The sequence below is a fragment of the Labeo rohita genome, chromosome 22, assembly GCF_022985175.1.
Source record: "Labeo rohita strain BAU-BD-2019 chromosome 22, IGBB_LRoh.1.0, whole genome shotgun sequence".
In the NCBI taxonomy this organism is placed as follows: domain Eukaryota; kingdom Metazoa; phylum Chordata; class Actinopteri; order Cypriniformes; family Cyprinidae; genus Labeo; species Labeo rohita.
In genome coordinates this window covers 58,045,983-58,067,063 of record NC_066890.1, presented here as the reverse complement: position 1 = coordinate 58,067,063, position 21,081 = coordinate 58,045,983, and the positions used below count along the sequence as shown (strand labels likewise).

The window sequence follows — 21,081 nt, the reverse complement described above, 5'->3', positions numbered from 1 at the left end:
CTGCACCATCTTGACCATCTGGAATTAGTTCAGATGAAACAAACTAGATTTCCCAAAAATTATGTTTGGCAATTTTAGCATCGTGGACCACTTGTCACACGTCCTGCTGCTCATTAGTCAATAATGCAACGCAGTGCATTTATAAAGAGTAGACAGCAAATAGTTAACATCAAACATTACAAAGACTCACTTTGCAAGGCAAAAAAAAAAAAAAAAACTGTCTGAACTGTATAAACAAGGCAAAGGCCTTGAGTCATGGTATGAGTTGCAGAGACTAATACCCCTCTCATAGTTATTCTGTTGTTCCCATTCTTAAGTTAGCACAGATGTCATGTTACCAATGTAGAATCTCTTCCACTGTATCTGATATATCTAGTGCGAATACTACTTGTGTCAATTCCTGAAAAAACTATTTCAGCTTCAGGAGTTCAGTCATTGAGCCCTGAACTTAACAAATTGAAGAAAACTGTTTAACACTGCAGTTTGCAGATAAGCTGCAATCCAACTACCCCTGTAGTTACATCCTTAAAAGAATCTCAGCACGCAGATTTCCTTTGTTCTCGCACAAAACCGGACGCGCGCTATCAGAAGTGTCTTTCCTCTCTCTCAAAGTGTGATTCTGCGCGCTCAAACTGTGTCCTATGCACTCATTCGCTAGAAAATCATTCTTTTCACACCTGGATTAAAGTTTTTTTTTTTTCCTTTCTTTTTTTTCAATAGTTTTCATTATGCACTTTGCAATGTGCAATATGCAATGTTATTCGAATGACCATTAGAAATTGGGTGCCAACCCCCTCTGAGCGATTTATCTAAAAGCAACATATCATAGCCTGTGGCTTTAAAGACTTCATTTAAAAGATCACTGTTATGTCATATGTCAAATTTATGAAAATAATTGCAATAAATCTCAGTTGGTATGTTGGCAATAATAAGTAACAATTCCTATCAAACATCAAATGCAAAAATAGATGTAATAATGAAAGATATCATCATAAAACAATAAATGCTCTGATAGAATCACTCTTTGAACATTTATTGGGTTTTTTTTTTTAATGTTTGTTTTCAGTTCTGATTTTAGCTTTTTTTTTTTTTGTTTCATGAAAACCCACTAAACTCTTTTCTAAAACAGTGAATATACAGTTATATGACAGTTAAGTGTATTTGCATTGTCTGCAAATGCATTAAACCTATAGAATACAATGTAGTGATGTTATGACAAATATGAGAAATACACTTGAATGCTGGAGGAGGGCTGATAACACACACCTGGTGTGTTAATACAATGCCAGGGAGGTAAGACATCAGCAATCATCTTAGAGAAGCAATTGTTGCTGCCATTAATCTGAGAAGAGTAATACAGCCATTCCCAAACAATGTGAAGTTTATTCACAAGTGGAAGAAATTTAAAACAGACACCTCTCCTTCCAGGAGTGGACGTCCCAGAAAATTCACCCCAAGATCAGACCCGAGAACTACACCTCAGACTCTACAGGCCTCAGTTAACATGTTAAATGATAAGGTTCATGACAATACCACTAGAAAAATATGGGACAAAAATGGCAGTTTAGGTCTGCAAAGTTATCAGCACAAACACCTCATACCAAAAGACAAGCATGCTGGAAGAGAGCTTATAATTTCCTGACTCAAATGCTGTGGTGAGAGCTGTGCATAAGCAAATGCCCACAAACCTCAATAAACTGGAGCAACGTTGAAAAGAAGAGTGGTCCAAATTCCTTCAGAATGATGTGAGAGACTGATAAAGTCACACAGAAAATAAAACACTCTGGTAACGTGACAAACAAAAAGAAAAGAAGTTACAGCACTGTAGTAGTCAGCAGTAGAGCGACCATCTCTCTCCTCACTCTCGACTCTATCTCCATGCGTGTGTGAACGTTCAGAAAAGAGTTTAAACTTACAAGAAAACATATTTAAAGGGACATTAACGTAAATAACCTTAAACATTAGGTGGCCGTTACACGTGCTTCAGGTGAATATTCTTAAATATTTCATATTAATCTGTAGTGCCATTCATTTTATACTTTGTCAAATGCAATTATTGTTATTGTCACACAGATGGTGACAGTATGATGGTATTAATGATGTGCATGATACAGGGGTCCAATAAACACTTTTATTAATAATAGCAAAGGTATATGACATATACCATGAATCACAATCAGACCAGACAAAGGAATGAAGTAAACAGGGAGTACTAATACACAGTTAATTATAACAGGTGGGATTAATTAGTTAGGTGGGATAAACTTAGTTAACAAACAAGCGGCTGGTTTCACAGACAGGGCTTAGACTAAATCAGGATTAGGCCGTAGTTCAATTAGGACATTAAAGTATTTTTTATAAACATGACTTAGAAAAAAAAAAAAAAAAAAAAAACACTTAAGTGGTTAACATTTTGAGACAAAACAAGGACAATGACATATTTCAAGATCAATCAGTGCAAGTTTCTTTGAGTGAAACAGCTCAGACTTAAATTTGGTCTTGTCTGTGTTACGCCTGTTTATTGCCCTCTGCTGGCTTTGCTGTAAGTGCAATCGCTGGCTGGGCAACAGGTGACATTAATCACTGATTAAGCCTCTGGGAGAGTCACGATGTATAAAAGCCTGGTATGTCTTTTGGTTGGTCTCTCTCAGGTGTTGTGTTTGCTTGTGTTTTTTTTTTTTCTTCCCCCTCTTTTTAGTTTTCCCATTAAATACTCGCGCGTGTATAATTTTATTTTACACCCCTAGACGTCTAGTTATGTAACTTTTTTTCTCATTTTGGCAAATAAATGGAGTTTTCCCCAAAATGTGGTGTTGTGCCTATTTTGTGTTGCGGCTCACGAGCCAGCCGTAACATAAAATTGGGGCCTCGTCCAAGATTTTGAGTTCGTCGTTGTATGTGTATATATATATTTTTCTCTCTTCGGGATTTCCTTTGAGAACTGGCTTTCACTCCAGTTAGTTAGAGTGTTTCAGCTGGGCTGCGTGTGAGCGGTCTTTCCATCGGAAAACTGTTTGTTGTTTTGTTGATTTTTTTTTTTTTTTTTTTTTCTTTTGTTTTGGGGGTTTTGGAAGGAAATCCCGGGTGGGGGTACGCTTCTGGCGCAGCTGAACGCATTTGGAGAACGGCTGTTACGAGGTTCAGCGTTTCAAGTTGCCTCGAGCCCGGCAGTCCTTTGAAGATTAGAGAGTTTAGTTTGGTGATGATCAGGTATATCGGAGATGAAAAGCCAATGGAAATCCCGGTGAGTACTTTCCCCCCCGAATTTTCTCTTTTATTAAATTTGATAAAGAGAGCGTTGTTTTGTGTTTGCGTGTGAGTATTAGGGGTTACTGTTGTTATTGTTAAACGGGAAGTACGTGGTTGCTTGTATAGGCTAAAATAGATTTAGCTAACAGGCATCCTTTTGAGCTTAGGGACAATAGTAATTGTAGACAATAGGAGGAATACGTTTGAGAAGTTGCATAGCCGATCGATAGTGAACGGTTGTTGTTTCGGAGGTGTTACGCCTGTTTATTGCCCCCTGCTGGCTTTGCTGTAAGTGCAATCGCTGGCTGGGCAACAGGTGACATTAATCACTGATTAAGCCTCTAGGAGAGTCACGATGTATAAAAGCCTGGTATGTCTTTTGGTTGGTCTCTCTCAGGTGTTGTGTTTGCTTGTGTTTTTTTTCTTCCCCCTCTTCTTAGTTTTCCCATTAAATACTCGCGCGTGTATAATTTTATTTTACACCCCTAGACGTCTAGTTTGTTATGTAACTTTTTTTTTTTCTCATTTTGGCAAATAAATGGAGTTTTCCCCAAAATGTGGTGTTGTGCCTATTTTGTGTTGCGGCTCACGAGCCAGCCGTAACAGTCTGTGAAACCAAGGAAAGGAGAACCAAAGACTGGAATACACTAACATAACATAACATAAGATAACCCAGACATTGTGCCATATCAAACAGTACTACAGTGGAGGAAAGGGGGTTTCTGAAGACCGATGTACAACTAGAGGGAAGGAAGAGCACAATGGAACCAACAGGGTGGAGGGCTGAGGCAGAGGTGTCCAAGGTGGAGCCAGAAGGATAAAAAACCTGGTGAAACCTTAAAGATGGCAGATCAAGGTCAAGCTGAGGAAGTACTGAACCGAAGCAAAGGCAAAAGTCTAACAGCATGAGGTGAAGCAAAGGGCCTGAGGTAAAGCCAGGGGTTCCACTTCACAGCGTCAAGCTGGCGTTGAGGGGGGTTTGAGGTGGTGCTAAAGAAGGGGTAGAGGAAAGGAGCTGTGAGGTATCCACAAAGCAGGTGAGTCTTGAAAGTGTAATGGAGCCAGTGGTGATGGTCACAATGGGACAGACAGGACATTGTTTAGGAACCGTGTTCCCCACATCGTTCAGGGGTGAGGTCACGAATGGGGCTGGTTCTGTGGTGAAAGTGATGAGCCAGTCAGTAAAATTGTCAGTAAATTTTGGTTTCTACAAAGACATACTACAACAGTAAAATATGTCACCTCGCAGATTTACTACAGAACCTCTTCTTCCCTGTTAATCTCCATGTCTGTTTTGATAAAAAAAAAAATTAGTTAAAAAAAAAAACTTAATTAAACACTAATTTTGCACAATACAGTAAAGTGATAAGGATAATAAATAATAAATAAATAAATAAATGTAGAATAACAACAATAAATGCATAAATAAATCCACAAAGAAATGTATTTCTACAGCGAGTCTCAGACTCAGGTACAGTAATTTTCCAAGTTTTGAGCAATTAGTTACTGTTTTGTACACATCATATTAATTCAAACAAATTAATTTTGTTTTGTTAGAATAATTGTAATGTGACAATCAGGTGGGTGTCACATGCAGATGTAATGTGTAATATCATGCATAAAAAGTCAAAGAACATCATAGGTTTTTGTGGATGTTTTTTTTTTTTTTTTTTTTTTTTTTTTCTCCAACAGCATATTTGGGTGACCTTAAGAGTTAATCTGCGCATATAAGTGGAAATAAACAAGTAGAAATAAATTTATAATAAATGAAAACAAATGTGGACAAATGCAATTATACATATATAAGTAAATAATAATACTCAACTATTATTATGTAATATTTAATAATATTTATAATGAATATTATATGAAATATAATAATATTTATATTTCTTTGTAAATTTATTTATGCATTTATTTAATTTTGTTGTTTTACATAAAATATTTTTTTATTTATTTAGCAGCTTTTGCATTCCATAGATACTTGCTCTTTCTGGAGTTCCTGCAGCAATGGTAAATTATACCAGCAGCTACAGCTACCACCATAACAACAGCAACACTTATTCCTGCTACAGCATTTGAAGGCAGACCTAAACCTGAAACAAAGAGAGACAGTTGTGTCTCAAAAAACACACAAGTTCTACAGCAAATAATCATCTCTGTAAAACAAACAGAACAATAACATAATACCAAGCAACAAACCTGAACATGACAGACAAGATCAGTAGGGCCATATGAAGGAAATGGCTCCTCTTATGAAAAATGCACACTTATGAATAAATTGTAAAATATTTTGTGCAATCTATTATAAGTAGAAAAATTAAAAAGAGAAGAAAACATACTTGTGGCTGGCAATTTCTCCGACCCCTTGTCATGTTCTTCTTTGGTTTTGACAGAGAACATGAAAAACAAAAGATAATAAATAAATAAATAAATAAATAAAGAGTTCTGCTTATTTGTAGTTGCAGAAAAAAACTGTAAAACTTAAGTACACAAATACAACAAAACACTAGTAGTTAGAGAGATACGAAGTCTTAAAAGACAAATTATTCATATTATATTTTCGGTAACACTTTTCAATACGTGTGCACAAATATGCATTAATGCATGCTTAATTAATGCACAGATAATTAAGTTGTCTTGAGAAAGCCAACTTACTGATATGCTATTTAAACTTAAAGTTATTATGTTGGCTTGGAGAGCCAACATATTGTTATTCTATTTAAACTTATTATTATTATTATTATTATTAATATTATGTTGGCTTGGCAGAGCCAACATATTGTTATACTATTTAAACTTATTATGTTGGCTTGGCAGAGCCAACATATTGTTATTAAGTTGGCTTGAGAAAGCCAACTTACTGATATGCTATTTAAACTTATTATGTTGGCTTGGCAAAGCTCTATTTAAACTTCTTCTTCTTCTTCTTCTTATTATTATTATTATTATTATTATTATTATGTTGGCTAGGCAGAGCCAACATACTGTTATTCTATTTAAACTTATTCTTCTTCTTCTTCTTAGACTAAATTTTCCAACTCTAACTCGTCCCAGGGCTTTAATGCCACAAGTACTTGGCAGAGATCTGGGCCCTAATTTTGGCTTTGTTGCTATATCTTTTTAGACTGATCAAACTTACAGTTTTCCCATAAATAATTTTTAAGTGTTGAATTTTTCCTTTAGACTCCCATTGTCTAAAAAAAAAATCCGGCTGCAACTCTAACTACTCCCAGGGCTTTAATGCCACAAGCACCAAACTTGGCAGAGACCTGGGCCCTAATTTTAGCTTTGTTGCTGTATCTTTTTTAGACTGATCAGACTTACAGTTTTCCCATAAATAATTTGTAAATAAAATGAAATATTTCCCATAGACTTACATTGGCTGAGAAAAAAATGCCCCCTCTAGAGGAGCAATTCCACTCCATAGACGGAGGAGTGCCATAGCTCAGTTTCACTTTCCAATCGGTTAAAAATACAAATAAATACATGAATTTAATTCATACTGACAAGCTAGACCAACATAGCTGATCATTATCAGGTTCAGGGCTCATGAATGATGACTCTCTGGCCAGAGAACAGTGTAAAAGATCATAGATCTGTGACCGCTTCGATCAGCCAGTGCAACCCACACGGAAATAACCTATATAAACATATATGTTTTAATATAGGTTTTGATATAGGTTTTTAATATATGTGACATATATAAAATTGGCCGTTTTCCTATATTATATGTACATATATGGGACGCGTCACGGCTCGCTGCCCTCCGTCTGTGCTCACAAAACCACATCATTTGCAGCTTTTAAAGGCTTTTAAATAAAAACACTCCAGCGATACAACACAATATTAATAGAAGAACATATTAAAAAGGTAAAAATGAGCACCTAAATGCCTGTGATAATTTTTTGTTGAACTTTCAGAGCAATGCGCTGCGGCTCGCTGTTCTACGTCCGTGCTGACTAATCTACATCATATACAGCTGTTTTAAAGGCTTTTAAATGAAAACACTCCAGCGATACAACACAATAATAATAGAAGAGCATATTAAAAAGGTTAAAATGAGCGCTTATAAATGCCTGTCACATTTTTTGTTGAACTTGTAGAGCAACGCGCTGCGGCTCGCTGTTCTCCGTCCGTGCTGACTAATCTACATCATTTGCAGCTGTTTTAAAGGCTTTTAAATGAAAACACTCCAGCGATACAACAAAATAATAGTAGAAGAACATATTAAACAGGTAAAATGGCTGTTTTTGACTTATTCTGTGTTTAAATGCACAGCAACGCGTTGCGGCTCCGACGATCTCGCCCCGGAACGCATTCATCCAAGACTTATCTCGGACAAACACAGGCGAGATTATATGAAAATATACGATATCTTGGCGAATATAATCGAAAATAGTCGTTTATGTCTCAAGTGAACATAAACTGTTGAGAAATTATTCGGAGGTGGATCATTATGATTATTATTTGAGCATTAAAGTGACCGCATTCACCAGCTGCTTTCTGTCTTCAATGTTAATTCTTAAAAAAAGAAAATCGTTTGTCTTGGCTTCTTATAGGTATGTATTTATTTATTTATTTATTTATTTATTGCACTAATAAGAATTAATATTTAATAAAAACTATACAGCGTTATTTTAGGCTTCTTCCATTTCTGCATGTGCACACCTTCAAACCTAAAACCTGCTCTGTTATACTATTGTTTGCAAATGCATTGTCAACTTACGATTCTTCTCTTTCTGCATCTGAACACCTAAAAACATAAAACATGCCCTGTTATACTATTTTTTTTCCAAATAGAAAAATAGTGGCAATTAAATCTTAATGTGGTTCAGAGATTAAGGGCATAATGCTAATGTTGTCCACACGAGGGCGCCACAGGATAGCTAATCATTCAAGATCACAACTCAAAACTTTGATAACGTTTCATTTAGGTGACTAAATAACAAATGCATATAAATTCATTATATTTTCATAACCTTTAATAAAGCCCAATATAGCAAAAAATTGTAATCTCCTAAATACTGATAGACCATTACTTTTTTTGTTGTTGTTGTTTGTTTTTAACTTAATTTTAATGGTATTGACCATATATTTCTCAAGTTCAAGTTGCCAGACATAACTGAATGTATGTCCAAGTGAAGAAGGGGCACTATATTAGTAATCTATTTTCATAGTGCATATAATAGTACTCACATATGGACTCATAATTTATTTGAAAACAGACATTTCGCATCCAGCTAGCCAACTTGGTTGAAGCTGTTGTCGTAGCCTAGTAGGCCAGTTCAAGAATGCTGGACATACAAGTACTCTGGCTGTTTTGCCCCAAGGGGCCGAAGCCAGCTCTGCCAAGCCAACATCAAAGTTAGTTCACTAACTTTAGGTTCTAGTTATTATTATTCTTCTGAGACAAAAATTTCTGACTGCTACTCCTCCTAGAGCTTTAACTCTACAAACTCCAAACTCAGCCCAGATCTTCAGACTGGTCTGATTCGAGTTGCTATATTGCTTATGGTTTTCCTAAAAAAATGACGTTGAAAACTCGGAAAAATCCCATAGATTTACATTGACGGAATGTTCAAATGAGCCAACACTTTTCAAATTTCAACTGTCAAAACTCCCAGAATCCTTTGAGACTCAATCAAGCTTCCCTTCTATGTACTGTATTTCTAATCCATTTAAACTCATTTAAACTCATCTATCTATCTATCTATCTATCTATCTATCTATCTATCTATCTATCTATCTATCACTAGCCAAACTAGAGTCATGCTAGTAGCCTGCTAATCATGTTAATAACATGGTAATAACATGCTACCATGTTAGAAAAATGCTAGAAACATGCTAGCAACTTTGCTTATCGTTAGAAATATGCTAGCAACTTGCTAACAACTTGCTAATCAGGCTAGAAACATGCTAGCAACTTGCTAATCATGCTAGAACCATGCTAGCAACTTTGCTAGTCATGTTAGAAACATGCTAGCAACTTGCTAATCATGCTAGAAATATGCTAGCAAATTGCTAATCATGCCAGAAACATTCTAGCAACCTGCTAATCATGCTAGAAGCATGCTAGCAATTTGCTAATCATGTTAGAAACATGATAACAACATGCTGGCAACTTGCTAATTATGCTAGAAACGTGCTAGCAACATGCTAGCAACCTGTTAATCATGCTATAAGCATGCTAGCAACATGCTAATCATATTAGAAACATGCTAGCAACTTGCTAATCATGTTAGAAACGTGCTAGCAACATGCTAGCAACTTGCTAATCACGCTAGAAACATGCTATCAACATGCTAGTAACTTGCTAATAATGCTAGAATCATACTAACAACATGTTAATTATCTATCTATCTATCTGACAGACTGCATTCAAACTTTAAAACTTCAAAATATTTCAGACTGAAAACCATCCAAACTTAAAACTTTTTTAAAAAATTGTAAACTTTTTAAACTTTTTAAACTTTTTTAACTTTTCAAACTTTTTCAAACTTTCTGGTCCGGCTTTCTCAAGCCAACTTAAAGTTTGTCTTGACAATTTTTTTTATCTAGTTACGAGTTAATGTTTAATTAATGAAGAACTAAAACATTTATTAATGATTACTACATCAGCAACTAATGAACATGCTATATGATTCATAGATTAAGTAATCAATAAATTGTTATTAGTTAAATGTGTCATAATGTATTAATTCCCTAATAAAGTATTTTATTAACTAATGATGTAAATTCATGTGAATTACAGTGGTCAAAGCTATGTACTTCAACTTCCAGTTGTTTGCTTTAATTAATCATTAGCTAATGATTTGCAGATGTATCATTATGTTGTGACTTTACTTGCTGAGGCACAGAACTATTAACTAATTGTTAAGTAATATGTCATTGTGGTTATGGATATAGAATTAGTTAGTTAGTCATGTGCCTCAACGAGTTGGAGCCATGCATTTAAACTTCCAGTTGTCTGCTTTAATTAATCATTTAATTTAATTTAATCAGCACACTAACTAACTAATTCTAAATTCATAAATTCATAACCACAATGACATATTACTTTAATATTATTCAATAGTTCTGTGCCTCAACAAGTAAAGTCATAACATAACATCAGCGGTACCCACCCATTCACAAAAAGAGCAAATTTCTCTATCTCTGGGTCATTCTCCTCGGATTAGAGTACTAAGCAACGCTCTGCTTCCTCAGACTCGGACTCAGGTTTTAAACTTAAAAAACAAACAAAGTCTGGGAGGAAAGATGAGTGCTGCCCCTTGCAGCCCGACTCTTTGGTGGGACACGATGCCTCCCACGTTGAGTCATCGTCCTCCCTATGGTTGCCCCACCGCCGGTGCGTCTCTCCCTCAGTTGATCTTCGGAGAGATCCCTTCGAGCCGCTGGAATCAGTTGCGCTTTAAATATCTGTCTCTCAAGACTTCGCTCCTGATTGCGCTCACTTCCATCAAGAGGGTGGGGGACCTGCACGCTTTCTTTGTTAGCGAATCGTGCCTTGAGTTTGGTCCGGCTTTTTCTCATGCTAGCCTGAGACCCCGGCCTGGTTACGTGCCTAAGGTTCCCACTACTCCCTTTCAAGATCAGGTGGTGAACCTGCAAGCGCTGCCCCCGGAGGAGGCAGACCCGGCTTTAGGGTTGCTGTGTCCCATTCGCACTTCGTATTTACATGGACCGCACCCGGAGCTTCAGACTTTCTGAGCAGCTCTTTGTCTGCTTTGGGGGACAGCAGACGGGGAATGCTCCAAACAGAAGTTGGCCCATTGGGTGGTTGATGCCATCACCCTGGCATACCAGTGCCAGGGTGAGCCATGCCCCCTAGGAGTTCGAGCCCACTCCACCCGGAGTGTCGCCTCCTCCTATGCGTTGGCGCACGGTGCCTCTGTAGCAGACATCTGTAGGGCTGTGGGCTGGGCGACACCTAACACCTTCGCAAGATTTTACAATCTCCGCGTAGAGCCTGTTTCCTCCCGCGTTTTAAGGTAACTCAGGTAGTCGGGAGGACGGCTCGGTGTCGGCTTGCTGCGCCATTCCTTTGGATCAGTGCGCCATCCCCTGTGGTTCCCCGTAGTGAACCCTGGGTCCTCCGTGCCCGCCAGTTCGAACTAAGCGGAGTAGTTCGTTACTGTGCTGGTAGTGGGTTTCCTTCGCCCCCTTCCAGATGTGGCTTAAGTTTCTATTTTCCTCTACGCTGGTATTTCGGCTCATCAGCAAAAACCTGAGTGAGTGGATGCACGCCGCCATCTTATATACCCGTATGTACGGGGGTGTGGCGTGGTTGGCCTTTTCTTCTAAAGATCGGAGGTGATAGGCTTCCAAGGGAGACACCAAATACGTCAGTATTGACGTAACATCTCCGTTCCCTCCTTTAGGGAACGAGGGTTACAGTTGTAACCGATACGTTTTTTGAGCAGTAAATCAGAATATTAGAATGATTTCTGAAGGATCATGTGACTGGAGTAATGATGCTAAAAATTCAACTTTCAAATCACAGGAATAAATTAAATTTAAAAATATATTAAAATAGAAAACAGTTATTTTAAATAGTAAAACAAAAAACAAAAAAGAAATCACTGTTTTTGCTGTACTTTGCATCAAATAAATGCAGGCTTTGTGAGCAGAAGAGACTTATTTGAAAAAACAAGAAAAATCTTACTGTTCAAAAACTTTTGACTTGTAGTGTATTTCTTTTCTTTCGTACTGTAAAAAACTGTATTCACAATCACAAATGTTTACAGTAAAAAAAAAAAAAGAAGAAAAAAAAAATTGTTTCAATCTTGCTTTCTTGTTTACTGTGAATTTTTTAACATCTCTCTGCCAATTACTTTTAATCTTTTAAACAAAAATGTACAAACCATAAAAGAAAACTCAATAAAACCTGACACAGACAGAGCCATGGTCACCCTGAATTGTTGAGGAAACCGATATATCTAAACCAATATATACTTGAATAGACCAATATATATACAAACCAATATATTCTTGAAGAAACCAATCTATACAGACCAATACATATTTGAGGAAATCATTGCATATTTGAGGAGCCCAATGTTTACTTGAACAAACCAACGTATACAGGAGCAAACCCATGTCCATGTGATCAGACCGATGTATCCAAACTAAAATATGTCTGATTATACCAATGTATTATAAACAATTGCGTTTGTCATTAAACCATATATTCAGCAAGTGAACCAATCCATATTCACACAATACACATGTATTATTTCCTGAACGGCTTGCCATAACCCACTGTGGTAATTAACACATGAATTTACACTATTAGCTAATAAAATAAGTTATTAGGTAATTAATATATTATGACACATTAATGCCACATTAATTAACTAATAACAATTTATAGATTACTTCATCTATGAATCATATAGAATGTTCATTTGTTGCTGATGAAGTAATTATTAATGAATGGTTTAGTTCTTCATGAGTTACATATTAACTCATGATTATCTCTGCATTAGATAAGCATGAACTAATGCATATTTGTGTACCCGTATTGTAAAATGTTACCAATATTTTCAATAGCATCATGCTAAATCAACCACAAAATGACTGAAGTGCCAGTTTATATATGACTGGATAAAATGGAGTTTTAAACTATTGAACTTATAATGGCAAGTTTGGTTTCGTTTGAAAGTTTGGTATTGTGCCGTAAATGTATTCAGAAACAGATTACAACATTAATATACAGGGGACAAGATTAAACCAGTCCCACGCACCTGTCTAACAGTCCCTAAAGTTAATGTATTTACTTGCTTATTTATTTACTTTTTCTATAAAAGAAAAATAAAAAATATAAAAATATGAGGATAAATGAAATTGAAGGACTCACCATTGACATTAACAGCAAATTTTTTTGTGTAATCAGCAATCCTGACTTGTTTTTTTCTTATTATTGTGCCGACACAATTTGTGGATGTGTGCAGACTGTAGTGGTTGCCTGATGCCTGACGTCTGATGATCACTGCTTCATAATGTCCAGCGTGTTCACTTGTGATGTTTGTGATGGTCAGAGATCCAGTCTCATAGTCCACCTTTAGTCTGTCTCTGAATATCCCGCCCTCACCATCATATAAACACCTCTCACCAACATCTTTATCAAACTGAGCTATTTGAATGTTATTAAAATACCACTGTATCACTTCATATTGTTCTTGGTTCTCTAGAGTGACAGCACTTCCCTTTAGCACTGACTTTGCTTCATCTGTATCACCAAACACACCTGCAAACACAAATTAACAGTTCATGGTTTGTTTGTATGTGTTTGTACAGGTTGTATCATGGAAACCAGTCCTTATAAAGAAATCAGATCAATAAACATACAAAATAAATTGAAGAATTTTAAGTAGAATTGTGTGGGGGTTAGGTGTGAAAATGATAAAACCCTACTTTCTACTTGAGATGCATGTTGCACTGTTTTATTGTTTATTCTGAATTTTAAAATAAAAAAGTATATTTGACATTACATGCCCATTCTCTGTGTATTTAAGTATTTTTCAGGTACAGTTGGTACACTTTTTTTCTTTTTTCCGTTACCACACCAAAACTAGGCACTGAAAATAAGTGATTTTTCAAATGACATTTCCTTTAATTGTCTACTAAAATATTAATACTTAATAACATCCATAAGTAGATCATATTTGCCACAATTATCTCATAAACACAATAAACGTTTTTGTTCAGTACTTGAGTACAGTTGAGCCACCCATCCGTAATGCCATAAAGTTCCCTATAATTTATTGCAAATGTAAAATACCTTTAAAAATGAGAATTCAACAGTTTTTATTTCCATTCAGTATTTTTTTAATCATTGTGGAAGGGACGTGGTGAAATGAAAAACCGACCTTACAAATTTCCCACGATTGAAGTGGGGTCTAATACGCATGTGCGAAGCAAATTTCACAGATAAGACTTGTTGCGCTCGCAAGTTATTTAAGGTGTTTCAAATGTGCCCCTGTAGCAACTGTACCAAGTCTAACCTAGCCTACTCAAACTCTCTCACACACATCAAGGTCAAATCTACAGAGAGACATAAGTAAGTTATAGCCTACACCCCACCTGCCACCCCAGAATTATTACAGAATAAAATATAAATGTAAGCAGTGTTTCATGCGCTACTTTTCAGCCGCAGCGATGACAGCGTAACGCAAAATAATGGCAAAAAACACGTCTTTCAATAAAATGTGCACGATAGTTGCACGCGCACGCAGGGCGCCCAATGTATTTGACTTCATTAACAAATGACTCTTATGAACCGGTTCTTTTTGAGTCAAAAACACAAAGCGCGGCCCAGTTCACTAACGAATTGTTTTACATTTGTTCGTGAATCAGATAATTAGTGCTTCTCGGCTAACTTAGAAGTCCTCTGAGAAATCTAATCCCGTCCGGATATGTCTGAGATCGCGCAATTGTTTGGTGATCCGATTCTCTGACCGCCCCCTCCAAGTTCATCATGGATATAGGCCTTTTTGTCGTATCCGACGAAACAATAATAGCATGAAATCAATAAGAAGATGCCGATCACAGAAACTAATAGCAGAGTTAGGTAAGCATCTGGTCGTATTGCAATTTTCTCGATTGTTAAGACAATGTAACTGATGTTAGTTGGTTTATATCCCCAAACCATTCATTCAGTGCTATAAACAAAGACACATTTCTCAAAAAGTTTGACAATAAGTAAGTTAAACATTAAGTAGCAAAACTGATGACACACCAATCAGAATCTCTGCATCCAACAACGGAGAGAGGAGAGAAATTAACGAATCATTTACATAGGTGTTATACTTACACTTATTATACAGTATAATTATAGCACAGTACCAGTACGTTATATGATGGAAATGTTACTATTTTATATGTACAGTAAACTTTAGTACATATTGTACACCTTCAGAAGTGTGACTGTCAAATTTTATTTGTAACCATTTTTTTTATGTGTAGCCTACTGCATTTTTGCAGAACTGAGAAATGACTACCTAGAGATATAGTCTTGTGTCAGGAGACCAAATAGTACTGTATATTCTAATGAAATTTAGCCAAATGTGTAGAGGATGCTGAATTTAATTTTTAGTTTATTTTTATTTTTTTTTATTTTTTTTTTACTGTACTGTATTGTGGTGCATACCAAGTTCATATACAGTTCTTCGTTATTTGAACTTTTCTAGTGCTTTTCATCTGCTGAAAGATTACTTTACAGTAGTAAAATAAAAATATTTTTCCCAAAAGTTAATTGCTGAATTAGAAATCTGTAATTTAATTTATGTTGTGTAATAGACATTGAGTTGCAAATTAATTCCTTTAAAAGCATATAGTTTGGTCAGTTAGATGTTTGGTGAAGTGTTGCTAGTTAGTTGCTAGGATATTTGGGTGGTTGCTAAGCTCTTGCTATGCAGTTGCTGGCATGTTGCTAGATTATATGGTTGATAGTGTGTTGTGGGTGATTACAGACATTTCCATCTCTGTTAATAACAGAAAATCAAACATTGTTTCCAAAACTGATCCAGTTTCAGTGCTTTGATATTATAATATTTATTTCTAATGTTAGGAAATTAACATTAAATCATCGACATTAACATAAACTTGCACTAAAACGTGATTTATACCATCTAAGTAGTAATATAATAGGATTGTATGTGATACATGTTAAGAAACATTTACTGAATAACCTGTTTAAGTTTTTTTTATATTGTTTATTAACTTGGTGCAATGATGGACATTGAAATGTTATTTATTTTTCATTTTAAACAATATAGATGATTACTTAATGGTAATACAATATTTGTGAACACAACTGTGTATGTCAGACTATAAATCCCCAAAAACTACACATGGGGGCTTTCTTTGGTGTTGCCACCCCTCATAGACCCCATGCCACCCTAAAAATTATTTTGTAGATCCGCCCCTGCTACAGCATAAAGCGTGCGACATTTCCTACCGCTCCAAACCAGGAGAACTAAACAAAATAAACAGCTTCCACGATATACATGAAAAATAAAAATAAAAAACCCAGGCCTCTTCATGTTATGAAAAAACACTAGATCGATCTGAATTATTTAAAACGGCGATTAATAACATATAAGAAAGGCACACTGAAATGAAATGCATCGCAGTAAACAAAGTTTTAAAACTACAAAAACGACTTACCGTCAACGAGCAAAACACACAAAGTGAGTATAAAATAGCCGAAAATCATTTTATGTTCCTCTGGCGAATTAAATACGCCTAGTTGAGTTTCTTTTTCTTTTGTGCTTTCTGTTTCTTGTAAAAGGCGGAGCCAGATATCGTAAACATCAGGGCTTATCGTAAAAGGAACTGGTCCTGAATATAATACGCATGCGCTGGTTTAAAGGGAAACGCTCGCTCAATATAGTATTGTGATGACATTCTAACCTGTGTATTAGTAGTGAAGAATATTAATAAGTAATTATTAATGGATAATATTTACACAAATCTGATGCTTAAGTTGTGATGCTTTCTACACCGATGCAAAATGTTAAAACTATAACGTTTTAAATTGCATAACTTTAGAGCTTTTAAACTTAAATTTAATGGATTAAAAGCATAATATCTTTGTCAAGTATTATTTTCAGCGAGCGTATATACAACATTAAAATGAAGCCATTTTATTCAGGTCATATTTATTGTTGAGTGGAAGCAAAAATGAGTCAAGTAATTGTCTCAATGTCATTTTAATTCCAAAGTTACAATAAAATAAGTAATGTAAAAAACTTGAAATACCAGTACACATTTTTCTACAGTGATCCCAGTGTCAGCAGGGCATGAACATATATGGGGGGATCAACATTAAAACATTAATAATTAAACATTAGGCTCAATATACAAACCGATCACAGCAGTCAAGCAGTTGTCACTCACTTTTATATTAAAATATCAGCACAACAAACTAGTTGTCCTTGGGGCTATAATGATTGCCGTCACTGATGAAGCAGTCATTCACTGCGTAAAACCCACGAAGGATTCCCTTCTTTCCATTTCCAACGTAGCCTGGCGGGAAGTCTTTAAAGAAGTCCCCACACCAAAGGCATTGCATCAATTTATATGGCACCCGATACATCTCCTTGTGGTCACTGGAGTATGCACTCCAGTTGACAACACCTATTGTAAGAAAGAGATTTAAATTATTAAAAGGTGCAAAGCTTAATGCATTTGCAGTTTAAAAAAAATAGTGTGTAGTGTATAAAGGAAACCTGTCTACTTGTAAAAAAATAAAAAAAATAAAATAAAAAAAACTTACTGTCAAGCCAGGCAAAATGAGCCTTTTTCCTAAATGATGGCTCACAAACGACATCATGGAAAACCCGACAAGTCAGAGACAGTCTGAGGATAGCCACATCTCCATCCTCATTGACTACATCCAGCAGGATATTCCTTAGCATCTCAGGTGGCATCTGTTGAAGAAATTATTATTATTATTTTTTTTTTAAGTAATATTAGTTAATATAAAATACTACACAAAGTATACATTTAACATGTTTTTTTTTTAAATATAATAATAAAACAGGTAAATATAGGACATAGGGAAAATCCCACCTTACTAATGTAGTCAGGTTCCATTTCCAATTCTCCTTAAAAGAAAGAAAGAAAAAGAAGAAATATATTCACACCAATGCATCAATCATTGAATAATTATGTGAAAAGGAAACTTTTACATTTTATCATGAGTTGTCAGATTAGTTGTTCCAAACCAATTTTAGTTAAAAGTTTTTACCTGTGTTCATTGTTTTCTGCCTTTTTCTGAGTAGCAGTCTTTCAGCAGCCGATCTTAAATGATATATATATATATATAAAAGCAAATTGTGTTTTATATATATATAAATATAAATATATATATATATATATATATATATATATATATAGTATAGTATACATAAGTATACTACAGAATTTGCACACAACTACTAATAAACATGCTTTATTTATAGGAAATACTTGCAAATACACTTACTTCACAGGATAATTTGTTAACAGAAGCAAGCACCACCATCTCCTTACTGCAGCCATGTCAGACTGGAAAATATGCTTAATGTAAATCACAATCACCCTTTGAGAAACTTTTCCCAAATTATTAGTTTTGATAGCTCACCTCAGCAAAATCAAAGTGACCTCCCATTACGACAAAGAGTGCATACTGTAAAATTAACATTAAGTTACGTAAAAACAGACATGAACAATAGTAATAAACTTTAATTAAATGTTTGTTGATTGCATCAATATCTAAAGCTTTTGTGTCTGACAAAGCTACCAAGAAATTAAACATTTCTTATTGTTATCAAACACAATCCTTCCTACCATCAACATAAACACTCCACAATTATTTGAACAACTCTGCCTTGGAGCACCCTGTTGAGTTAAATTGAAATAAACATGGTTTTAATTATTCAAAAATAAAAAAAATGTGGTTGAATATCTGAAATGGAATTTAGTAATGGCAACAAGAAAACTGCTTACGCTGAGATCATCACGTCCATACTCTCTCCATGGCCCAGGATGTAGTTGCTGTGCAAGTATTCTACAAAGCAAGTAAACAACAACAACAATTAAAACAAAAATGGTCTAATAAAAAAATGATGAATTAAATGCTAATAAACAAACAAACAAACAAACTGGGGTGGAACAACCCCAAACAAATTCTTGGCTCATTTATCACCATTTAAATAATTTTATCTTTGAACTATAAAATACAATTCCAGTTAAGTTTTAAATAGCTTAAGCATCAATGAAAAATGAGCCATAAAACCAAAATGCATGCAAAAGGATGTATGGTATAAAACATCCCAGGTTACGTATGTAACCATGGTTCCCCGAGGGAACGAGACGCTGCATCCAAGAACGCTAGGGGAACGCCTCCAGCGTGACCACACTCTGAAACATGTGTGCATACAGTCCAATGGAGAAGCGAGACGTCACAGGCGGGGTGACGTAGAGACCAGAGAGCTCAAAAGCACGTGCGGTGCATGCAGCCGGCAGCTTCTAAATAGAGAAGCAAGCGCTGCAGGGGAACCATGGTTACATACGTAACCTGGGACGTTCCCCTTCGGGAACTCGAGCTGCGTCCAAGAACGCTAGGGGAACGATATGCCCACGCTGCCAGACTTTCAAATCCCTGCCTAGTGTGTATCACTGAGCACAGCTAGGACGAGAGAAAAAAGGAGCCCAGAGTGGCATAAATGAGACAGAGAATCTCATGAAAGTGAGTGGCATGGAACAACCCACAGCATTGAAATGTCAGAGAGGGTACTCCTGACGAGAAGGCCATACTTCGAGAGGAGTGAGCCTTGACCCCCAAATAGAGGGGGGAACAGAGGACTCAAAGTTACGGAATAGCAACCAAATCACCACACATCAAAGCTACACCTGGTCAGAGGCCTCAGCCTCAGCGCACCGTGGAGGAAACCTGTAACCAGGGGGTTCCTACCCACTGAGGAGCCACCCAGAAGGGTGTGGTAGGCCGCAATAGCCGCCACGTAGACCTTCAAGGTGGAGTGGGCTAACCCTGCAGAGAACCGATCCTGCAGAAACTCCAGCACTGTACCAACCGGGCAGTTAACTGGGTCTTGCTGGTGGTCTCCACACCATGAAGTGAAAAGCTTCCACTTCAGGGCATACAGTTTCCTCGTAGAGGGAGCTCTGGATTGGAGGATGGTCACAACAACCTCGGTTGAGAGACCGGAAGCTACGAGGTGTGCCCCCTCAGGGGCCACACCCATAACTTCCAAAACTCCGATCCGGTCCGAGAACCAAGCTCGGGCCGGCCAGAACGGGGCTACTAAAAGAAGACGGACCCCGTCCCGGTGCACTCTTTCCAGAACTCCCGGGAGCAGAGCGATCGAGGGAAAAGCATACAGACGAAGCCTCAGCCACGTCTGTACCATGGCATTCAGCCCCAGTGGAGCTGGATGAGTCAGAGAGAACCAGTGGGGACATTGCGCTTTTTTGCAAGAGGTCCACCTGAGCCTGGCCAAACACTCTCCAAATCTGCTTCACCACCTCGGGGTGAAGCATCCATTCCCCGGGCCTCGGCCCCTGCCTCAACAGGATGTCTGCTCCCATATTGAGATGCCCAGGAACATGAACTGCTCTCAGTGAGAGGAGTTTGTCCTGGGACCACACAAGGATCTGGTGCGCCAGCTTGTATAAGGGGCGCGAACGCAGACCTCCCTGGTGGTTGATGTAATAGACCACCGCTGTGTTGTCGATGCAAACCAACACATGGCAGCCTATTAGGTCCGGGAGAAAGTGTTTCAATGCACGAAACACGGCCAGCATCTCCAGGCAGTTGATGTGCCAAGTGAGATGGCGACCGCTCCACAGACCGCGGGCGGGGTGGCCACTCATGACCACACCCTAACTGGTGAGAGACGCATCCGTCGCTAGCATTACGCGGTGACAAGGAGCTCCTAACACCGGGCCCTGAGACAGGAACCAAGGCTTCTTCCACATGTCTAAGGCACGTAGGCATTGCCGCGTGACCTTGATCATGTGGAATGGGTTTCCCCTCGGGGAGAACCCCTTGGTCCTGAGCCACCACTGTAGGGGTCTCATGTACAGCAGGCCAAAAGGTATCACGTTGGACGCAGCTGCCATCAGACCCAGCAGTCACTGGAACTGCTTTACAGTGAGTGACTGGCCTTCTTTCACTCTCGTGACTGCAGTGAGGATCGACTCGATCCGAGCAGGTGACAAACGTGCCTGCATCGTGGTCGAATCCCACACAACGCCTAGATAAGTGGTTCTCTGTAATGGAGACAGCACACTCTTCTTGGCGTTCAGTCTCAACCCCAG

At 37.3% G+C, this 21,081-nt stretch overlaps 1 protein-coding gene across 3 annotated transcripts; it reads right to left on the bottom strand.

Annotated features, from left to right (window-relative positions):
• Window positions 1–2,117: 2,117 nt before the first annotated feature.
• Window positions 2,118–16,566, bottom strand: LOC127153748 (uncharacterized). 3 transcript variants are annotated; one of them, XM_051094992.1, is made up of 6 exons: window positions 16,423–16,566; window positions 13,112–13,501; window positions 5,592–5,630; window positions 5,234–5,345; window positions 4,492–4,538; window positions 2,118–4,404 (listed from the first exon to the last, which is right to left on the bottom strand). In XM_051094992.1, exons 1-5 carry the CDS (start codon window positions 16,469–16,471, stop codon window positions 4,526–4,528), a joined length of 603 nt encoding a protein of 200 aa, XP_050950949.1. In that variant the 5' UTR covers window positions 16,472–16,566; the 3' UTR covers window positions 2,118–4,404; window positions 4,492–4,525. The 3 variants fall into 3 exon arrangements, with proteins under 3 accessions (XP_050950949.1, XP_050950947.1, XP_050950948.1); XM_051094990.1 differs by having other exon boundaries at window positions 5,238–5,345; XM_051094991.1 differs by having other exon boundaries at window positions 5,238–5,345; window positions 5,592–5,627.
• Between the last annotated feature and the right edge of the window lie 4,515 nt (window positions 16,567–21,081).